Source organism: Eschscholzia californica, unplaced genomic scaffold, assembly GCF_041429995.1.
Source record: "Eschscholzia californica isolate CP2 unplaced genomic scaffold, dmEscCali1.0.p SCAF_1, whole genome shotgun sequence".
Taxonomy (NCBI): domain Eukaryota; kingdom Viridiplantae; phylum Streptophyta; class Magnoliopsida; order Ranunculales; family Papaveraceae; genus Eschscholzia; species Eschscholzia californica.
Window position 1 is genome coordinate 9,560,514 of NW_028238198.1, and position 20,492 is coordinate 9,581,005.

The following is a 20,492-nucleotide window of genomic DNA, read 5'->3' on the forward strand; positions in this document are numbered from 1 at the left end:
CAAAAACAATTCCAGCATCTTTTTCAGTGATCCGTATAAAAGAAGCATCAACTTTATTCGTATATCTGATATGCCAGTGGATGTGGATCATTGTTGGACTATCTTTAAGTTTTTTATTTGATCATTTGAACTATCAACCATTTGGCTTGGTTCAGAACTCTTTCAGGTGAGGAGATAGTATTTTGAAAAACCTTTGAGCATCTTTCCTTCCAACAATACGATAGAACAATCATAAATTTCGACGTGAGAAATATATCAGCTCAATGTCAACGTTACAAATTAGATATTCTAGCAGGTGTGTAACAACCGTATATAGATTTAAATACAAAGTATGTATAACTTTATACATACTAATACATAAAAATTATTTATGCACACATGCACAATTTTATTTTTTTGTTGAACTTCACACATGCACAATTGGGTAATTGGTTGGCATTGATGGGCAATTGATATATGTATAACTTGATACATACCAATACGTATTTTTTTTGACATTTCAAAAGTATATTTTGAACTTTCGTGGGCATTTAGATATCTGTTGACATCGATGGACGACTGGTCGATATTATTATTGTAATATATCTTTTTTGTTAAGGATTTTATTATTGTAATATACTAGGTAAGACCCGTGCCTACGGCACGGTGGATTCTGTTGAATATTTTATACATCATAAAATAGTTGAATACTCGTTGTGAAAATAAATGACCTTTAAGTTGCAAAAATAGAATTTCAGTTACAACTATTAGATCCCCCTTTCATCAAAAAAAAACTATTAGATCCCCCTTTAAAAGAATAACATTGACTTCTAGCTCTAACACTTCCAATATCTCAGGTTGATCCAATCTCTTTACAAGAAGCCTAACTTGGCGGAATAAAAATCAAGAAATTCATTGAAATCAAGAAAATTTTGACCATTCTAAAACTAATAATTTTGTTGAATAGTTGTTCATACCTACAAGTGGAAATCTCCTCGTTATAGGAATGAAAATATCAAGAATTATAAACACCCAACTCAAATGAGTTAAAAGATGAGAAATTATTAAAATTGGACAATCATTATTTAAGGATACAACAAATTTTAAAATCCAAGATGGTTCAATAATCACTTGGAAGTAAAATATTTGAACCATAACATTTTATCATACCATCTTATGCACATATTTATACATGATGTCCATGTTTCTTAACCTAAAAATAAGAGTCTTAACTAAAATTTAATCCACGCTCTTAGAAACTCCATAACTTTACAGTCAAGTATGTTAATACAAAACCACACACCATCAAATACCTTATTATGTATAATACTCACAAATCACATATCTTTATTATTCTTTTATCGGTTTTCCCTCTACCAGCATATATTGAAACCAAAATAGAAAGAATAGAAGATTCGAGATCACTTGAAATGTGAGTTTTGAGTTGACAAAAAAATTCTTTCAATTATTCTTACAATCTTATGAAGTGTGTAACTCCTTTACACAATAGATACATCAAACTCTGCGAAGACAATCATAAAATTGAGAAAGTGTCTGGTCAAGAAAACTTGAATAGAATTTCTAACCGCTGTTGAATATATTGGTGAAAAAGAAGATGAAGTTCACCTGTTATCATGGAAAGATAAATATGCAAATTAGAGAGAACTAAAGATGGTCAAATTGAAGAATAAAGATACAAACCTTCAAGTAGTTGTTAGAAAGAAACATAGATACGAAATATATTTATAGATGATGAGACATGGAAATGTCCCATCTGAGTCTCTTAATTTAGACGAGTTAGCCTCTCTAGAGCAGTTACTCTCACGAATTACTCTCTTTTATGTTCAGGTACCTTTTTGTAGAGTTACGCGTGCGAAACGGATAAAGTCAGAAGGAATGCAGACTAGGGGCATTTTGGTCATTTTTTGATTCTGACTTCTTGGTCAAGATTGATGCTCGGATGAGAAGAGGGGTCCGTGACGAGTTCGTGGGCGAAAACAGAAGTCAAATCGGAGTCCGGATGAATAAATTAGAGCGAGTCAAAGTTCGGGTCAAATTTGGTGGACCACGAGTCAAGAAGGACAAGTGGCATGCATCTGGCAAGAAATCGTACGAACCGGAGAAGTCGCGGGCTACTTTCTGTCACGGCCAGAGGTAAACAGAGCTATTTGCGCGACCCGAAGTAATCTAACGGACGAAATAAAATCAAGTAACGTGGCCGCGGATCAAAGCATGAGCTGCAACTTATTTCGTTAGACCGCGAAGCACAGAAGCATCCTTTCCCTATTCAAATTACAAACAGAAAGAGAGGAAGTTAGAGAGAAACCGGAAAGAGTATTCTCGGCTGAAGGAGGATCGAGAGATGTTCGGGGAGATTGGAGCAAGATTTGGGAGTTGGGATTCTATTTGTTTGGGTTATAAAAGAGGAAGAGATTGGGAAAGAAAGATGGAATCGGGTTTTATAGAACAGACTTTTATTTACAGAGAAGGATCACGGTAGAGAGAAGAAAGTAGAGAGAGAGAGAGAGGGAAACCGAGAGGTTTTGATTTCTGTTTTCTTTGTTTTCCTTTTATTTCTTTGGTTGTGGTTTTCTATGTAGGGTTTTGTGTATCCTATACACTAACTAGTGTTGTAAGCGGAATCTCAAACATCTCATGTTTAACACTAGATTGCCCAGGATCGACATGCATAAACTAATCAATGAACTAGAGAGGGATAAATACCTTAACGCGTTTTTCCCTCGAACCATTCCAATCGCATGCAAAGATCGAGAGCTCCACTTGTAGCTCCTCTACTTGAGACACCGAGTGAATAGACTTGATCTCCCTTCCTTTCAGACTGCTAGGACTTACTAGAAGGTTGAGAAGAACTCTTCTTCTTGACTAGATTGATAGAATGGGAACTTTTTCTCTATATTCCTCTCTCTCCAATAGTTGTATATTCAGAGAGAGAGAGAGAGCTGTATATTTTTCCTTAGAGAAAAATCCACACCTTTTCTGTTCTCAACTGACCCAATATATAGACAAACCCTAATTAGAATCTCATTCAGATTAGGTTTTCTATTTCTGGGTCACAGAAAAGATAATTACCAAAATACCCTTTTGGGGTATTTTGATAATCCTTTAAGTGTGGCCGGCCAGGGCAGCCCACCATGGGCCTTATATGGCCGGCCCACTTACTCTGGTCGGCCATCTCATGGCCGGCCCAAAGAGCCTTCCTTCTATCTTGTCCCGAATCTCCATTCGGACCCTTTCGGCCTTTCCAGTCGAATCCCATCCAACTTTAGCCAGTTCCCGTCTAGTCAATTCTCTCCGATCAAGCTACCACTCTTATGTGTAACCCGTTGTAGGATCCGGTCTATGTTAGCCGCGAATCAACTCCTTGATCCGACGATCGTAGTTGGCTTCTAGCAAAGCATTACAACCCCTAATTGGACCGGACTGGATGATCTTTACGTGTGGTCATCGTTATCCTAACTGACAAATTGATCGCATTGCCACCTTGGTCGAAGGACACTCCTTCGGAAGGATATCTCCTTTAGACCGAACGGATAAATCCTTCATTCTATTTGTGAGAGATAGAAAGATTACAGAGAGATAGAGAGTTTACAGAGAAGGAGATTGTAGAGAGAGAGAGAGACCCGAGAGCTTTAATGGATATGTTTCTTTGATTTTAATGTTATATCTCTTTGATTATAATTAGTCTGTCTTTGTGAGAGAGATAGAGAGAATTAACAGAGAGATTAAGAAAAGAGAGAGAAAACAGGAAGTTTAGAGAGAGAAAGAGAGTTAAGGAAGGTGAGAAAATAAATTTCCCTGAGGGAAACCATTTTCGGGAAGACGAGAAAATCGTTTTCCCAGAGGGTGCGTTTGGCAGATTTCCGGGAAAAACAGAAGGAAATCAATTCCTTAAGGCTCTGTTTGGCTGCAAAATCAGTAAGAAATCCAACTTTTTCTACTTTTCTCCCATCATTTATTTAGTTAAACTTCCATCTAGCATGAGAAACTAAATCTCTTATCTAGGGTTTTAGATGAAGTCCGTAATGAGAATGTTATTGTTTTGATTTATATGCAAGTCAATTTTTAGATTAAATCTTCATATATTTTAAAGTTCTTATTGATTTTAATGACAACATCTTCCGGATTCTAGAACGTTCATGTAATAGAACCCGAGTAAAACAAAGAACTTAGTTGATTAAGGCAAATAAATCGTCTTTAGGATTATCATGTGGATGGATTCAAAAACCCTAGGTTCCCTTTTTCTGAATACCAACTTATTTATTTTCTTTTGAGTTATATTTGCTATTCTTTTTCTTTTTTTTCTTGAATCATATTACCAATCAAACCACTTTTTGAAAATCACAATAGTTTTAAGGTTAAATTGAGTTTGACTTAGTCTCTGAGGAACGAACCGGTCTTACCGAGAAATTACAACTTGACACCCGTGCACTTGCGGGTGTAGACCTTTTAGGGTAACCTTTTAGGCCCATCAATAGACCTCTCCAAACTACTTACATACAGTAGTATTTTAGGAAAAGCTTACCAAAACAATATTTAGAGACTCAAAAGATATAGAGAAGACCTACTGCTCTGAGACCAATATCTAGAAATTTTGATAAATCAAAGGAAAGAACTCAACCATGCAATTATAGAGAAGATAACGTCTTGAGCACAAGAGTCGTGGACAGTTGAGAGTAATAGGATAGCGGGGAGGCCAAAGTCTAGGGAGTATTACTGCTTAATTTTAATTTACCAAGCCTTATGACTGAGAACATGAGTAAAAGATAAGATATAAAGGATAGGGTTTGTGTGAAACGGAGAGTTACAAAAATGGTCATTAGTATCGAATTAATTGGAAGAATTTTAACTCCCAATACACCATTAAACTCCCACATTATTTCAGGTAATTAGTGTTGTAATTAGATATATGGATCTAAAGACCACAATTGAAGATAAACCAAGATGGACGACTATGATATCATGGGTGAACAAAGTTTGTACAATAGATTTTAATGAGAGAGTGAACGAATTTTCATTTTCTTCGGTAGGTAATAGATCTAATGGCTAAATTTTAACAAAAAACACAACGAACGGCTAGATTTGTCTTTTTGTTTGTCTCAGTCAGCACAAAACATTGTGTTTTATTATATAGATGATAAGATAATATTAATAATATTAAATAATAATATAACAATATACAATATAATAATTATCATTACTATTTATCTTTTCTCGTCAAAATGTCCGCAAGTGTTTTTCATATTTACAAAAGACATTCTCTCTCAAACAACTCTCCAAAGTTACATTAAAATGTCTACAAATGTCTATAAAACCAAAATATCTTAAAATGTCTGTGTATGTTTTAAACAAATAACAGAGATATTAGAGGTCACTTGAAATGTTTCAAACAGATAGTAGAGACAAGGGAACAGTTAGAGCATCCTTTGGCCGATTTTGGCATATTTTGTGATTCATTCTTCTTGTTATCTTGCTAGGATCCTTGGGTTGTCTTTGGTTGTGATTTTCTTGGGCTTAGGTGTTGATTCTCTAGAGAGAGAAAGCTAGGGTTGAGCTTTCATGGTGGTTCTTAGTTAAGAGGAAGAAGAAGACTATGTTGTTAAGGGGAGGTCAAGTTCAGCTGAGAGGACACATATTGTACACTATTAAGGGGACTCTTGCATTCTGTTACGGGGAGATCGACAACACTTAAAGACTTATATTATCTGACAATAGCCTTGCGCCATCGTCGAAAAAGGGGCATCTCAACCTTAACTTGTGTCTTACTTTTTCTTCTTCCCGTTTATTATTTGTTTCACCATGTCTAGCTAACTCTCGTTTTGGATACTCGTGAAACATGAATTGATGTGATGAATGCTTATTATTTGTTTAAATGTTAGTTTGATTAATCTCGTCTAATTTGATGAATTAGCATTTTTTTCCAGCCATAATGATGCGATGAGGAGAGAGTCAACCACAATTTTAGTTGCTATCTCATTAATTTTACTATTTTGTATTTAATATATATAGGTAACCCTTAGTTTAGCACCCAAAATGTAAGTGCCATGTATTTGGGCCCCTATGGCTCATTAGGGACTCATGTAGACCCAAAGTCTAAATTTGAAGGCTTTGGTTATAAAAAAAGTTGTTTATCATTTATTATTTTATTTAAAAAGAATATCTTTTAGATTCTCATTAGTGATTTCCACACATTCATCAAAATCCATTTCGGCCACAAACCCAAATTTTATTGTTGAGAGTGATCACAGTATGACTTTTTGTTTTTTTAGTTACCGCATAATATGAGATATAAATTCTTTCTATTCTTAAATTAGAAATAGAGAAAAAAAAAGTGTTTAATTTTATAGTATGATTTTTTTTAATTGTAATTATTTTTTCTACTTTTAACAAGTAGAAGTTTATCTTTCCTCATTAATCATACAGACCCAGAATCCTTCCCCTTTAAATATAGAAAAAAAATGTTTTTAATTTTGTGTCTTTAGAGCATATGTTAGAAAATACTCCGTTATCGATATAAATAATTTATTGTTAGCATATATCCTTAAGATTACGTAAAGAGATTCTGTAAAGTATGATTACCTTTTTTTGTTGTACATTATTTCGTTTACTTTTTAATTCAAAATGCATAACACGTGCGTAATAATGTGCTAGATTTTACTCAAGCAATATGTGTTAAGCCAAGAATATAATTAATAACAGTACTTGGTAATTAAGATCCTCAACCGTTAAAAGAACTAAAATTTGTGTTGTAGAATTAGTGACTGTCCGCTCCTACATTCGCCCGCTAATAGTAAACAATATGAACAAAATCATTTACTATATCCTAAAAATATAGTAATATTCAAAACTAGGTTTGGGGTTTTCAGCCACAAAGACACAAATTAGGGATATTTGAGTAAGTTGATGCCACGCTGGAAAATCAGTTAATGGGGATGAGTATTCCTCTTTTAAGTACACAGGCCACGTAGGACAGTCAAACTTTCCCACTGAGTTGGCTTATGTACGGAACGTAAATCGTGGCATTAGCTTCTAGAAAAAGCGTCACTTAGCTAAACCCTAATTACAATTCACTGTTAAACACAATCCATCAGATACGATATACCCATGTACGGTTCCACAGAATCTTGTTGGACCCACTTGACGTCATTACACAAATAACAATAAGATGTTTCGGAAGCCCATCGTTTTTGATGTTCGACCTTTTGACAACCGTTACTGAGAAGTAAAAATTTATCTAAGATTAAAATGAACGTTCGGGATTAAACAAAATTTTGAATTTAGAAATTAGCATCGTAGTTATCGGATTAATAGTGGGACCCATAACAAAAATTCTGACAATTTGCACACGGAGATTGAAGAAAAATAATAGTGAAAAGTTAGGTGTTATTTTAAAATGACGAAACTACCCCTTTGTTGTATAATTTTCTAAGTATAAATACACATTTTAGACTTGAGGGAGAAAGGCCTCTCAATATATCAAAGACCTCAGTCACTCTCGTTTCGCTCTCTACTGAATTGAGAAAACGACTGAACTTCGATTCTCATCTCTCTCTCTCTCTCTCTCTCTAGTTTCTTTCACTTTCTCTCTCTAGATTTGCTGTTCTTTCTCTAAGCTGTTTGCTCGATCGGATCAAGGAGGAGCAGGATCAGAAGACCGGATTAGGATTTTGCTGAAGGAGGCGATAAAATCAAGGTTTGCATGAAAATTCTCTGTTCATTTGTTTTCTCATTATCAATTTTGTGTTTAATCGGTTTAATCTGAGATGAATTTTGTAATTATTGTTGATTGTTAATTGGATCGTAATAATCATCGTTAATTGTTAATCGGATCGTAATAATCGTTGTTGATTGTGATTTTTAATCGGATCGTGATAATCGTAGTTGATTGTGATTGTTTCTCTGTTTTTTTTTTTTTTCAAGTAGTGATTTTTACTGTAATAAGATTTTGCATGCATTTTAATTCGTGGAGAGAGAGAGAAGAAAGTGATAGGGGTTTATTTGGTAAATTTAAGAGAGCAGTCATTGTTTTTCGGGATCTGTGAAGGACGAATAGATAAATATAGGTAAAGTCATCGGAGTTAAATTATAAATTAGTAGAGAAAGGTTATTATTCTCTTCTTCCTTTTCTCATTTTGGTCTTAATCTCCCCTCTTCCCCCCCAAAAAAAAAAGAAACGAAAAGTTTTTGAATCGGATTTCTTAAAATCGAAAAATCATTTGCTCTTTTGTGAGTCTCTTGGGATTTAATCGAAAAAAAAAAATTTGTTTGTGGGTTTATTAGTTTATCAAGTTTGATAATCAGATGGAGAAGAATTAGTTTTCTCGGATTTTTAATCGTCAATTTTGAGAAATTATTTTTGGGTTTTGTCTCGTTGATTTTTTAACTGGTTCTTCGTTCAATTTCAAGGGTTGCCCTTTTTTAGATGGTGGATATTGAGAAAAGTTTCCTCGATTAGATTCTTGTTTAGATGGATGTTTTTTTGTCTTGTGGTTTTCAAGAGTTTGAACTTGGGAATTGGGATTTTTTAATTTCCGATTTGGAATGGAAAAGGAGAAATCTAGGTTTCATGGGTTCATGTGCCTAGGGTTTATGATTTTCCCATTTTGAATCAAGAGGGGGGGGGGGGGGGGGGGGGGGATTGATGCTGCTTGAACTGCAAACAACAATGTGCAGTTTGGAAATCACACTTTGGGTACATTTGCTCAAGGTATATAATGTGGTTTACATTGAACTAACTTGTATTTTTTTGTTATTATACGTTTGCACGTCTAAATTCTCTTCTCGATTTTCATGTCGTTCTTCTTTTGGTATCTGTTGACTTAACTAATAGCACATCAAGTGTTTAACTTATATACATTATTCTTTGAACTTTCCTAGAGAAAAAGATTTTCCTGATAGATTGCGCTCCATGATACTGTTGTATAAGTTGTCTTCTTGTTATCTGGCTAGTTCAATAAAAATTCTTACTGTCCAATTCACTTGTTTGATTTATGGATTTCTTAGGCTTACTTCTTTATTATGTTATAGATATTGCTACTTGTTCATGCACTGATTATGTCAATCTAAGTACATAAATATGTAATTGTTGGTAGAACTCCTTTGAGCATTGAAATCTAATTCCATTCTTATTGCTAGTTTGTTTTGTGCCTTTCCTGGGTCAGTTTGTTGTTCCTCAACCAGTTGTATTGGTTCTTCTACCTTGTACATGAGCATTCGTGTCAATAACTCTGCATTCCTTGTAAAGTTGGAGGTCTCTGGGTCAAAACCCATAACCTAAATGCTTCCAAGTATTTTAGTTGCTCCATTATTCATTTTGGTTTGGGCCCGGTCTAGCAAGATTCGTTGATGACTTTCTATTCAACTAGCTTTCGAGCTATTGATGATAATTGAAAGCCTCATGCCTTCGTTTTAGGCTTTGAGTGCATCTTACATGTTACGGCTATCTGGAGGCAAAGTGGACCGTAAGGTGGAGTTCACAAGAAGGAAGAAGTTATCTCATGGTGTCCAATATTATTTCATCGCAGTCCTTGAACTGCAATGGAAGGTCGAAAGTGTTATATGGATTCTCTATCAGGAAACACAATGATTTTTATATGATTTGTATAAAATTTGGTCTATACGATATCTTCCTTTTTCTTAATTGTGAAAATATCATGGTACTTCGTGTATTCATAGATGTGAGGGTCGTAGCATGTCAAAAAATGATTTCCACATGAAGGTGTTTTACACGAGGATCAACTTAAAAAATTTTATACATACTAGAAAAGGAACAAGGATTGGATATACTCCCTTATGTTAGATTTAAAAGATCTACGAGCCTTTTAAACTTGATTAAACATGCTAAATCAATTACCATTCATAGAATAGGTAAGCGAAGCCAAAAGGTGTGATATCCTAATAATTTAGGAAAAAAAATAGATGTAGTATCTTAGATACCACTCGACTTGCTCCCATTGTGGTAGTGAACACAAACATCTTTCGTTAATTATGGTTGATAGCTCAAATCTTCTTTGCTTTCATATCCATCATCTTAACTTGAATAGGGATTTCGCCTAAGGAAGCCACTAGTTGGAGTTTGGAAAAGAAAGAACACCGTTTCAAATGGCGTCCGACGTTTTTCATAGTGCTTGAACTAAAGTGGAAGGTTGTAGGCACAATGGCTTTCTTAGATCATTTTCCTTCATCACGAAAGGGTAGCAATTTATGAGAGCGTTCGTATAAAAGAAAAAGCAAAGCTGCTAGTCCTCAATTTGCAGAGGCAAGATTAGGAGTGTCATAAGCAGTTATATCATTAAGGTCGGAGAAAAGCGGTTTCCTTCACATAACAACCGTCACCAAAGACAATCTATATGCTTAAGCACAAAAGGTTTTGCATTAGATGTCTCATCTGTACGAAACTTAAGAGCAAAAGTCATTCTTGAGACTTAAGAATGAGGAAGATGCATTATGGAGTAGGATCATTGTGAAAAACATGTAAGTGGGATTTATGGCAGCTAAAGAGACCTTTATGTTCATATGGAGGTACGGTGTGAAGAAGTAACTACAATCGTATGGAGATATTAAGGGTTGACCTCTTGTGGAAAGGGGATGGAGGGCACATCAAGATTTGTGCTGCTTTAACCTTAAGAAATCATATAGGAGTTGTTCCTTAATTTTTTCACTCTAAGAAGAAGGATCCGAGTATTTTTGAAAGCTTAACTCTTTTTACACAAGGGAGTATCTTGGGTTTGAAATAAGAATAAATTTATTGATTCGGAGGTAGATGATGTGGCGAGAATTCTTAATTTGATTGAAAAGGTAACACGGCGGATTGCAGAATCTATTCCGGAATAGGAAAAGATAAATGATTCACTTTTAAATCATGTTTGATGCATTAGTAAGGTATGGGAATAATATAACAAAGATGCCGTTAAATAGATTCGGAAGAAAAAAGTACCATCAAATGTTTTTTTTGCACGGATGGCATGTCAAAGCAAGATACCAACTGTAGATGATTTATGATTAAGAGAAAGAGTTTTGATCAATAAATGTGTTTTGTGTAAGGAGAAGATGAGTCTCTACAAGTCACCTAATTCTACACAATCACCTTGCATGGATAATTTGGAGTTTCTTATTCTCAAGTAGTGTGGGTAAATCCGTAGACTTCGAAGATGAATTAGCTGATGGGGGCAGTTGCCTTACTGGGAAGGAAGATAAACATTTATGCAAACTTAACCTTAAGCGGTTGTTTGGTGCATTTCAAAATCAAGAAATAAGACTATTTTCCGAGGGAGGGAGACTAGATTATGGTAACACTAATAATTTTTAGTCAAGAGGAAGAATCGGACACAATCGACTTCTTATAGAGAAACTACTTTAACTGGGTGGTCATTTTCGCAACAATGTAATTTTTTTAGCACTTAGTGGGATATTTTTTATGTATTACCCTTGTACATTTTCTTGATGATGTCAATAAAATTATTCTTTCTATTGTTGGGAAAAGTAAAGAGTCATTGTACGTCTTTTGGGAGTCGACGACTAAAGTCAATTATGTCGTAGTGATGAAGAGTCTGGAGGTTGTCAAAGGACGGAGTCTCAATGGATTGGCGTTACTAAAAGCATCTAAAATGGTACTTGCACATTTAGTTTTGGATTAGATGAAAATAGTTGAGGAGTGGTTACTATTTATAGTGGCCCGTATCAACTAGTAAATGTGGGCCTTATTTCCATCTTCACGTGAAATAGTAAATTCCATTTCGTCTTCAACAAGCCACAAAATTAAGAGCCTAATAGAGGTATGCGAGTTGAAGACACTAGGATTTTGAAAAGATTTTTATAGAACTTGGTATGTATGTTCCCCGTTCCGTGATTAATAAAGTAAGTTCACCTATGACATGCCCCACATATAGATTACAGATAATTAGGTGGATGTACTTGAGGATCACTTAACTTAAAATTTTGTGAATCGCTTCATAGCTGGAAAAAAGATGCATCGTCGTGTAGATCTTCGATATCGTTATGATATAAATGAAAATTAAGAAACTGTTGGGGAAAGAAAGAACTTCTTATATAAGTGGGTGTTAGTTAATGGTGGAAGTTTAATTAGCAGTTGATCTATTAATTTTGTTTAGTTCTCCATGGATGCGTAGCAGTGGCTGAAGATTTGGCTTCGGTGACTTACTAATTATTCCTGGCTGTGGGTTATTTAGCACGTGCGTGAAGGTATGAACTACATTGAAGGAAAGATCCTGCAGACACAAATTGTCATGTATAGAGCTGAACTTGAAATTGAATAGTTTAGTAACTTTTCCATCACATGGGCGTAGACCTCAAGATGTTGAAACGGATTAGAAGGTCGGAAGACTACAAATGTCTGATTTTGATAGCCCTATTGACCAAAAAGGAATAAATAATGTTAATATTGCAGCACGTCAGAAAACATAGATACCTCAAATAAAAAAGATCCAAAAACCATGAACCAGAAAAACCTTCAAGATTTTTATCATGCAACACTAACTTAGATGCGTGATTTGAACTTCGGAATCGGCTTAGAAAGCCATGTCAAATGGGATTAACTTTTTGCATGGGGTTTTTTCGTTTTACCCCTTAATACTAATTGGTAATTGAGTTTATCGCCCTCAATAATCGGTAATCGAGTTTACCTCCTGGACTTGGTACTTTTGTTAAGAACACCAAGACAGTGTTTGACGTACGGAAAAAGAATGTGACTACCAAGAATAACTATTTGGTAATGTGATTTTGGTAATTGTAATACTGTCCTTTAGTGTTTGTTTTAGTCAAGAATATTACTCTTAGCGACTTATTTTGTTCATAGATTATTAAATTTATGATTCCAATTCCTTGGCGCCAAACATGGCTTTAGTATTTTGCCAGAAAATAATAAGTTCAAGGAGGTAAACTCAATTACCAATTATTGAGGGGGGTAAACTCAATTACCAAATTAGTGTTGAGGGGGTAAGGTAAAAAAAAAACCTTTCGCTATTCATAGTATTTGCATCCACTAGATTATGTCAGGACAACTCATTGGACAGTTGGATTCACCAATGTGCACGTATGCTTATACAGATTGAACTACAAATGGCTATGATTTGCCACGACTTCTATGTGTTTCTTTGGCTAGTGAATTTATTTCACTAAATTAACGTCCAAATAGAGGTTTATTACCTCGTTGAAGTCACTTCGATGAAATTCTTTACTTTTTATACGAATACGTTACTTTGCTGGTGGATCAAGAAGGGGTCTCTCCTGTTTAGATGAACAGGATAGTTATTTAGTGAAATCTTCTTTGGACTTCTCAATTCTTACTCGGAAGAAGTAAGATGATGAACTCCACAGATTAATAAACTCATTCTTACTATATATATGCTGTTCCACTGCTAATCGGTTTACTTGCGGTCAATTATTTAATGCTACTATTGCTTGTGCTAATCAATGTTTTATTATGTCTTGCCTTAATAATCCATTATCTAAAATAATGTCATTTTAAAGCAAGAGAGAGTTGATGAAGAGAGTGTTACTCTTGGCTCGGGGTGCTCACACTCATTTCTTTTGGTATAAGAGGGAGTATTGGGGTTGTACTACTCTTTTAGGAACTTACCGTCAACTGCGAGCTTATTATTCTTACTTTCTAATTTTATTTCCTTTTTTTTTTTGTTTCCTTTCTACATTAGTAGGTCGGCTTAGGCGTTCATGACTTTTACTTTTTTGTCATATGATTCTTTTTGTTAATATACTCGTTCTTTTATTAAGAAAATCATCATTTGAAATGCAAGTTTCCTTTTCTAATAAGCTAAAGTGGACAGGCACAACAAAAAATGCCGCATGGCCATCGGCGTACAACCAATATTGTCCGGCAGGTACCACAAATTGGCGAAAGTCGTGCCCGCTTGAGGAATGAAATAGAACGAAGAAACCAACGAGAGGCTTTACAGGTTATACATCCGTTTTTTAGCATTGTATTACCTTTTTTATGCTGAAGTCCTCTACTAAACTAGGTTTAAGTGTTTCGTGAATAATTTATTGCACGACTTCTGTTGGATGATGAGTATTATTTTCTTTCTTCAGGCAAATGAAGCATCTGCCCTCTTATGGATGAGTGCGGAACAGAGGTAGCAATTTAGGTTCATTTCTTTCTTTCTCTGTTTCATACTTCTCATCTGGTTCAACAACTTGGGAGTTTGGAGGCCATTTGACTTGCTTCAGCTCTAGTAGCTAAGATGCATCCTCTTCCATATTTTACTCATTATAGTGACTCTTTACTTCGTTTACATTCCATAAAAGATCTTGTCATGTGATTTCTTTCTTCTTTCTAACGTTCATTAGAAACCTGAAGCAAACATGGATAGTTTAGGTGACACAATCTACATAAAATGTTACTATATGTAAGTTCCATAAACACACAGTTACATCTTCTGATTACATCTTTATTGTTTGTTACCTATGTTGATGGCGACATACCTGACCATAATAATGTCACTTGGAAGTTGGGTCGTTACTTTTATAAGCTCGGAAGTTTCCTAACTCACCCATCTCTCCAGACACATACATGTACACAAGGATATCCCTTTGAGAAAATGATAAGATCATTTCAAAACTTTTCTCTTTCACATGTTAACTCTAGGTTGATGGCAAAGGGGATGATCCATATTACTTTTACTTCATCTGTACTTCAGTTAGTTACGTTTTTTTATAAGTTTCCTCATTTTAATGCAGACAATGTCTTTAATGAGGAAATCATACTTACCAAAGAGTGATCCTTTAACTCATCTTCATCTTGGCTAATGTTAATATTGAAGATACGACCTCCCTAGAAATTAGGTCTATTTTAACATTTCGGACGTTGTGGGGCCAATACAGATAAATCAAGCAGCTAATCCTAAATATCAACATCATTGAAATATCATTCAAATTTAATGACGAATTAGGTGGCCTGAAGACTTAACTTGATTCAGTTTAATGACTTTACCATTTCTATTGACTAGTATTTTTGTTAGGATGATGTATTGTCCGATCTTCTCTATTGTGTCTTCCTCAGAAAAATTAATAGCGAAATCCACCTCTTGAGGAGCCTATGGGCTCATTAGGATATGATTTACCCACAAATGTTGTGATATTTACGCGCACAACACACATATGTTGTTCTTTTTGCATATAACTAATTGCCTTAAGAGTCCGTTTTATAAGTAAGATATTTCTCCACCATGTTTCTGTCCTATGTTCGTTTCGGCAGGGGTGAGATCTATAGGGTGGATAGTCTAAATTGTACCTATATATTATATGAGAGAATAATATTACACTGACATGGTTTTGTTATTTGACATTTCTCCTTCTAGTAAATCTCTTTTGGTCATATTCTTCAATTAGCAGCAAAAGAACATTTTATTTGAACAGTTTTATGTGTGTTTGCGTAAAGTGACTGAAACATTCTGATCCGTTTTTGGCTGTCAGATGTACGATCTGGCTGTCATTTCAGCAAACCTAGAACCTTTAATGTTAATAGTTTGTGATTTATCCTACTGCTTCTCATAAAATCTGTTACTTCCTTTTTCTTCTAAATTCTAGTTAAGTAAATTTTCATGAATGGACTTTCTCACTGCTCATGTTATTTACAGGCTTGTTATATTTACGATTTTGGCACTTGATAGTGGAGCTGAATTAAGAGTTTTACTTCCCTTTGACTCGTTTGGAGCTTCTACTGAGACAAACCCGGGATCTGAAGCAAATAGTAGTATGGATTTCCTAGCTTCTTTACTTCAGGCTACTACATTGATGTATCGGCGAAATGCTTCTACATCAAATGGTCCGCCTCTTTTAACGCTTGGGGATTCTAATCAGGGGAATGATTTTAGATCAAGTGACTCCTCAGCTTCCATAACTGATGATTCTAATCAGGCAAATGCTTCTCAATCAAGTGATTCATCTGCTGTAATCTCTGATACCTCTAATCAGGGGAATGTTTTAGTGTCAAGTGATTGCTCTGCTTTGATCATCAATGATTCTAATCCTACTACCTCAGTTGAGCAAGTCAGTGATGAGGCTGTTAAAGGAAAAAACAAGAAGAATAAGAAGAAGAAGAACAAGAAGAAGAAAAACAATAGCGCTTCTTCAAGTGCTGGACCTAGCGACTGTGCAGATTCCACTGCAGGAGCCCATGGGCCCGACTCCGCTGGAAAAAGTACCTCCAGTGGGAAACTACTTGAAAGTTCAAAGGTAGCTGTATCAGGTACTCAGCTGGTTGCATCAGAGAAAGAAGCATCTGTACCTGAGGCGTTAAAGTCCGAGGTTGTCAGTACTTCTGCTGGTAAGGAAGTTGCAGAAATCAATCAAAGCAATGATATTTCTTCAGAAAGCTTCTCAGATGCACAGAGCACATTCTTAGGGGATTATATTTCCGACGAGTGGATCAGTTATGAGAGTACCCAGGCAAGTGATGACATTGAAGAGCAGTCATCTGTTAAAGAAGATCATTCAACTTTTCCGTCAGAAAAATCCGAGTTTAATAACAATGGGTTTTTATTGGATACTACCGGAAACAAAATCTCTTCTTCAAATGTATCAAATGATGGCACCAGCAATGAATTGCATTCAAGTCTATCTGACGATGTGGCCAAGGAGGGTGGAAAATTGTCTGAGAGTTCAGATGATGTGCAAATCTCCAGCAGTGGTGAAACTACTAGTAGTTATATTGGAAAGGAGAACAGTAAATCTGGCAGGCAGAAGGACCAGAAAGAAAATGCAGGTGAACAAAATTCATTTACAGTTGCTGAGTCTGTTGGCTTGAAGGCTGCTTCGAAAGAAGTTCTTTCTCCTAAAAGGGTTTCAAATGTTTTGGTTATGGATAAATCAGTTAAATCAAATGACGGTAGCATCCCAGAAGCTAAGGTTTCCGAACATTCGAAAAGTAAACAGACAGGAAAAAAGCAAGAGTTCTACTATTATTCAAGAAAGGGATCGAATACTAGGAAAGCCAACTTACCTAGAACTCCCAAGGCGAAGGTGGAAGAGAAGGAGCCTCGAGAGGCCTCAACACAGTTGGACGACAATCCTTTAAAAGCAGTGCCAGAGTCACAGAGTTGTGATGAAAAGACACTTGAAAGTGTGTCCACTACAATTTCTGACAATATTTTTGAAGAAACAGACGAAATGGTGTCATCTCTTAATGAATCAGATCTCGAAATGCCTGTGAAGAAAAATGATAAAAAGCAATTGGATTTGACCTCTGACAGTTCCTCTCCACCAATAGAAGTAACAGAATCAGTTGGTTGGGAATCTGCAGCTCCACCTCCTAGCCATGGAAGTCAGACACAGAATGTTCATGAATTGGTGTCCACAGGCAAGAGTTCGAAGGACACAAGAAAATCTCCACTCAATTCTCACTGTCCAGCATATATACCCTTAACACATGAGGTTATGCCCACGCTGATATCGCATTCTACAAATCTTAACAGTGCGTCTCCCGGAGAGGGGGTTCGGGGGGCAAAGTCGAGCTTAGATAACATATGCACAATGAAAGAGCAAACTGGCAAGTCTTCGAGCTTCTCTGAGATGGACATCAATTTAAATATGATCACTGATGCTGCTTCGGAAGCGCATAGACTGGATATGGTCTCAAGAACCATGGCCCAGGAAACTGGAAGTTGCCTAGCCGAGTTTGAGAAACTTGCTAATTTGGTTTCCCCTGTTCTTGACGTCAGTTATCAAGATTTTCAACCTTGTTCGAATGATTACATCATTGGTTCATCTACATACAGAAATACGATGCCAGATAGTAGTCTGAAAATTTTATGGAATTGGTATGACAAAATTGGGAGTTACGGGTTGGGAGTTAATGTTGAGAACCTTTTGAATTCAAGCACAAGGGGCGTTGACTGTTTCACGGCCTACTTTATGCCTACGTTGTCAGCCATTCAGTTATTCGGGGATGTAGAGAGGACCTCCAGACATAGCAGCGGAGCTACGGCTGCGGAAGAAGTGGTTTCTCCGCGATCACGCCGGATGCTTCAAAAGGAGGGATCGGTGCTGCTCTTTGAATATTTTGCTCCTGATATCCCATACCATAGACCACCCGTGCATAAGATGTAAGTCTACCACAATTACATTGTTACTGTTGTTAGTTAGGGCTTACTCGAATAGGACAGGACCAAGTAATATAGAAGCATGGAAGGAGGTGCTTCAGTGACCTATATTTAAGGAATTAGACTCATTACTATGCTTTTATATTTGAACAGTTAGAATGGTAGTAGACAAAAATTCAGGTTAGTAGAGGTAGTAAATGTTGGAAAACAATGAAAGAAACCATTTTTCCTTCATGTGGACAAAGATAGACGTAATTAGGATCATACAATTCCCACCAAATAGCTTCTTCTAATATGAAGTCACAGTTATAATAAAAGGATACATGTTTTACATTTTAGACTATTGAGGTATACTGTCGCCAACATATAGGCATGGTGTAGAAGGTGGAACGAGAAGAGATTGAGCATCTGACTGTCTGACCACCTCATAGTTCTTTCTTAACACTAAGTCTTTTCTTGCTATGACATTGAGTACTGAGAAAAATATAATTCAAATAAACAGCTAAACAAGATCACTCGGAGATGAATAGGGGAAAAAAGTTTAGTTGTTCACTATTCATAACCATTCTCACTGAATTATCGGTGTTAGATATCTGAAGTTATTTACTTGTTTTTAGGTAGCCCCTTCCATTTTTTTCCGAAAAATTATACATCCTCTTGACAGTTGACATAACATTTATTTTCTCTTGTTTAGAACTACTAATCTAACTAATGAAGTTCTGGTGGTCCTTATAAATATTTCAGGATGCAGGATTTGACTCGAGGTAGTCAGTTCGACCAAGTGTATGGAAACCCGAAATTGTTAAATTACATAAACTTACGCAATCTCCATCCCGGTTCATGGTAAGTAGTGGATGCAATTTCGTGTAAATATCTGAGCTAAATCTTTATGAAAATTACTGTCAAGCCGTGAACATCTATCTGTGAACTGGTTACATTTCAGGTTTTCTGTCGCTTGGTATCCAATTTATAAGGTACCAGGAGGAGGTGCCGTCCAGGGATGTTTTCTGACCTATCATTCTCTGAGTCACTTCGTCCAAAGGCAGATTTCATCTGCTGTTTCGGGTGTAAGGGCTTATGTTAGCTGTCCAGTGGTTGGCCTCCTCACCTTTAGGGCAGAGGTATTGTGTTCACCATTTGTATATTATTTTTTTTCAACTGATTATGGTACTTGTTTTGGACTGTCACCATTATACCTGAAAACACGATTTTGCATTGTCATATTTTCACACTTGTTGCTTTTTAAAGCATAAAAACATGGTCTATATGGTAGTCAATTGATATTGACTTTTCCTTGTTTAGTTGCTCGTATACATTATATGAAATACACGAAAAGAAAGTAAAAGATATTTCATGTATGCTACAACTTGTGTTCTTCAAGTTATACCATATTCGTTCTCATATTCTGGACTGGTCAGTTAGTCTTAATTGACCATTTGGAGTGGGTCTAATTGTCTAAACAAAACCGACCATCTATTGTCGGAGTCTCAAACTATCAAGGGTTAATTCTATCCATCCTATTGAGTAACTCATCAATAAGATGGTGGGTTTTGTTTATTGACGTCACAAGTGGGTCAGAAAAGCCAGAAACCTGCTTTAACATTGAGCCTATAATTCATCGTATCATCGAAAAAACTATAGTTCACACCACCAGATGCAAGATTTTTTCTTGATACTCAAGTTTCGCCAATTTTACTAGTTTAACACATATCATTACATGTACTCGCCTTGATACTTACTGACTAACAACGTCAAACATCTAACTCTTAGATGGTTCATCTATTTGTGGCAGCATGAACATTGGTTGAAGCTAAAGCCGTCTCTGGTGCCCAATGACGAAGAAACTTCAAAGCGCAGAGCTAAAATCCTTCAAGAACGTATCCATTCACTTGAGAAAACAGCTACTCTGATGTCGACGGCGTCAGTTCTTAAAGGGATATCAAAGCAAAGAAGCTACAACTGTCAAAGAGATTATGGCTGGTTTATCTGTAATGGAAGGTAATGTGTATCAGGCAGTTCAGGTTTCTTCTCTATTTAGTCATTAAGGATTTTTAATTAGACTACAACCTTTTCATCTCACCACCCCCCCCCCCCCCCCCAAAAAAAAATCATAGAAATATATAGTGAAACAGTTAAAACAACACCCAAATCAGAGTATTCAATCATATACAGAGAGAGAGAGCAGGATAGACAAAAGCAGTTTGTTGTCAGTAAGCCTTGTGGGAACTTGTTTTTTGTTGTGTGTTTTGATAGGAAGAATTGGTGGGGGGTTTTATTTATGAACTTCATTTTGGTCTTTAGTTAGTAGGGGGGTTTTAAGGAATTCTGGTGTTTTAAATTTGAACCATTTTAATGTCTTTTGACTATTATTGTTGTTTTCATTTTCATCAACTTTTAATCTAGTTTATTTTGTGCATCTTT

At 35.9% G+C, this 20,492-nt stretch overlaps 1 protein-coding gene across 4 annotated transcripts; it reads left to right on the forward strand.

Moving 5' to 3' along the window:
* Positions 1-7,447: 7,447 nt before the first annotated feature.
* LOC147563934 (uncharacterized) lies at positions 7,448-20,487 on the forward strand. Of its 4 annotated transcripts, none has more exons than XM_086641942.1 (7): positions 7,448-7,690; positions 13,800-13,928; positions 14,062-14,105; positions 15,609-18,074; positions 18,816-18,914; positions 19,015-19,192; positions 19,864-20,487. In XM_086641942.1, exons 2-7 carry the CDS (start codon positions 13,812-13,814, stop codon positions 20,071-20,073), a joined length of 3,114 nt encoding a protein of 1,037 aa, XP_086498068.1. In that variant the 5' UTR covers positions 7,448-7,690; positions 13,800-13,811; the 3' UTR covers positions 20,074-20,487. The 4 variants fall into 4 exon arrangements, with proteins under 4 accessions (XP_086498068.1, XP_086498090.1, XP_086498057.1 ...); XM_086641964.1 differs by having other exon boundaries at positions 7,454-7,690; positions 14,062-14,117; XM_086641931.1 differs by lacking the exon at positions 7,448-7,690 and adding an exon at positions 8,083-8,704.
* Positions 20,488-20,492: the final 5 nt, after the last annotated feature.

Excerpts from the sequence above, each read along its gene's own strand:
- LOC147563934 (XM_086641931.1), top strand. The coding sequence starts at position 8,639 with ATGCTGCTTGAACTGCAAACAACAATGTGCAGTTTGGAAATCACACTT. Across the intron at positions 8,705-13,799 it reads TTTGGGTACATTTGCTCAAG|GCACAACAAAAAATGCCGCA; the intron begins GTATATAATGTG and ends TAAAGTGGACAG. Across the intron at positions 14,106-15,608 it reads TGGATGAGTGCGGAACAGAG|GCTTGTTATATTTACGATTT; the intron begins GTAGCAATTTAG and ends TGTTATTTACAG.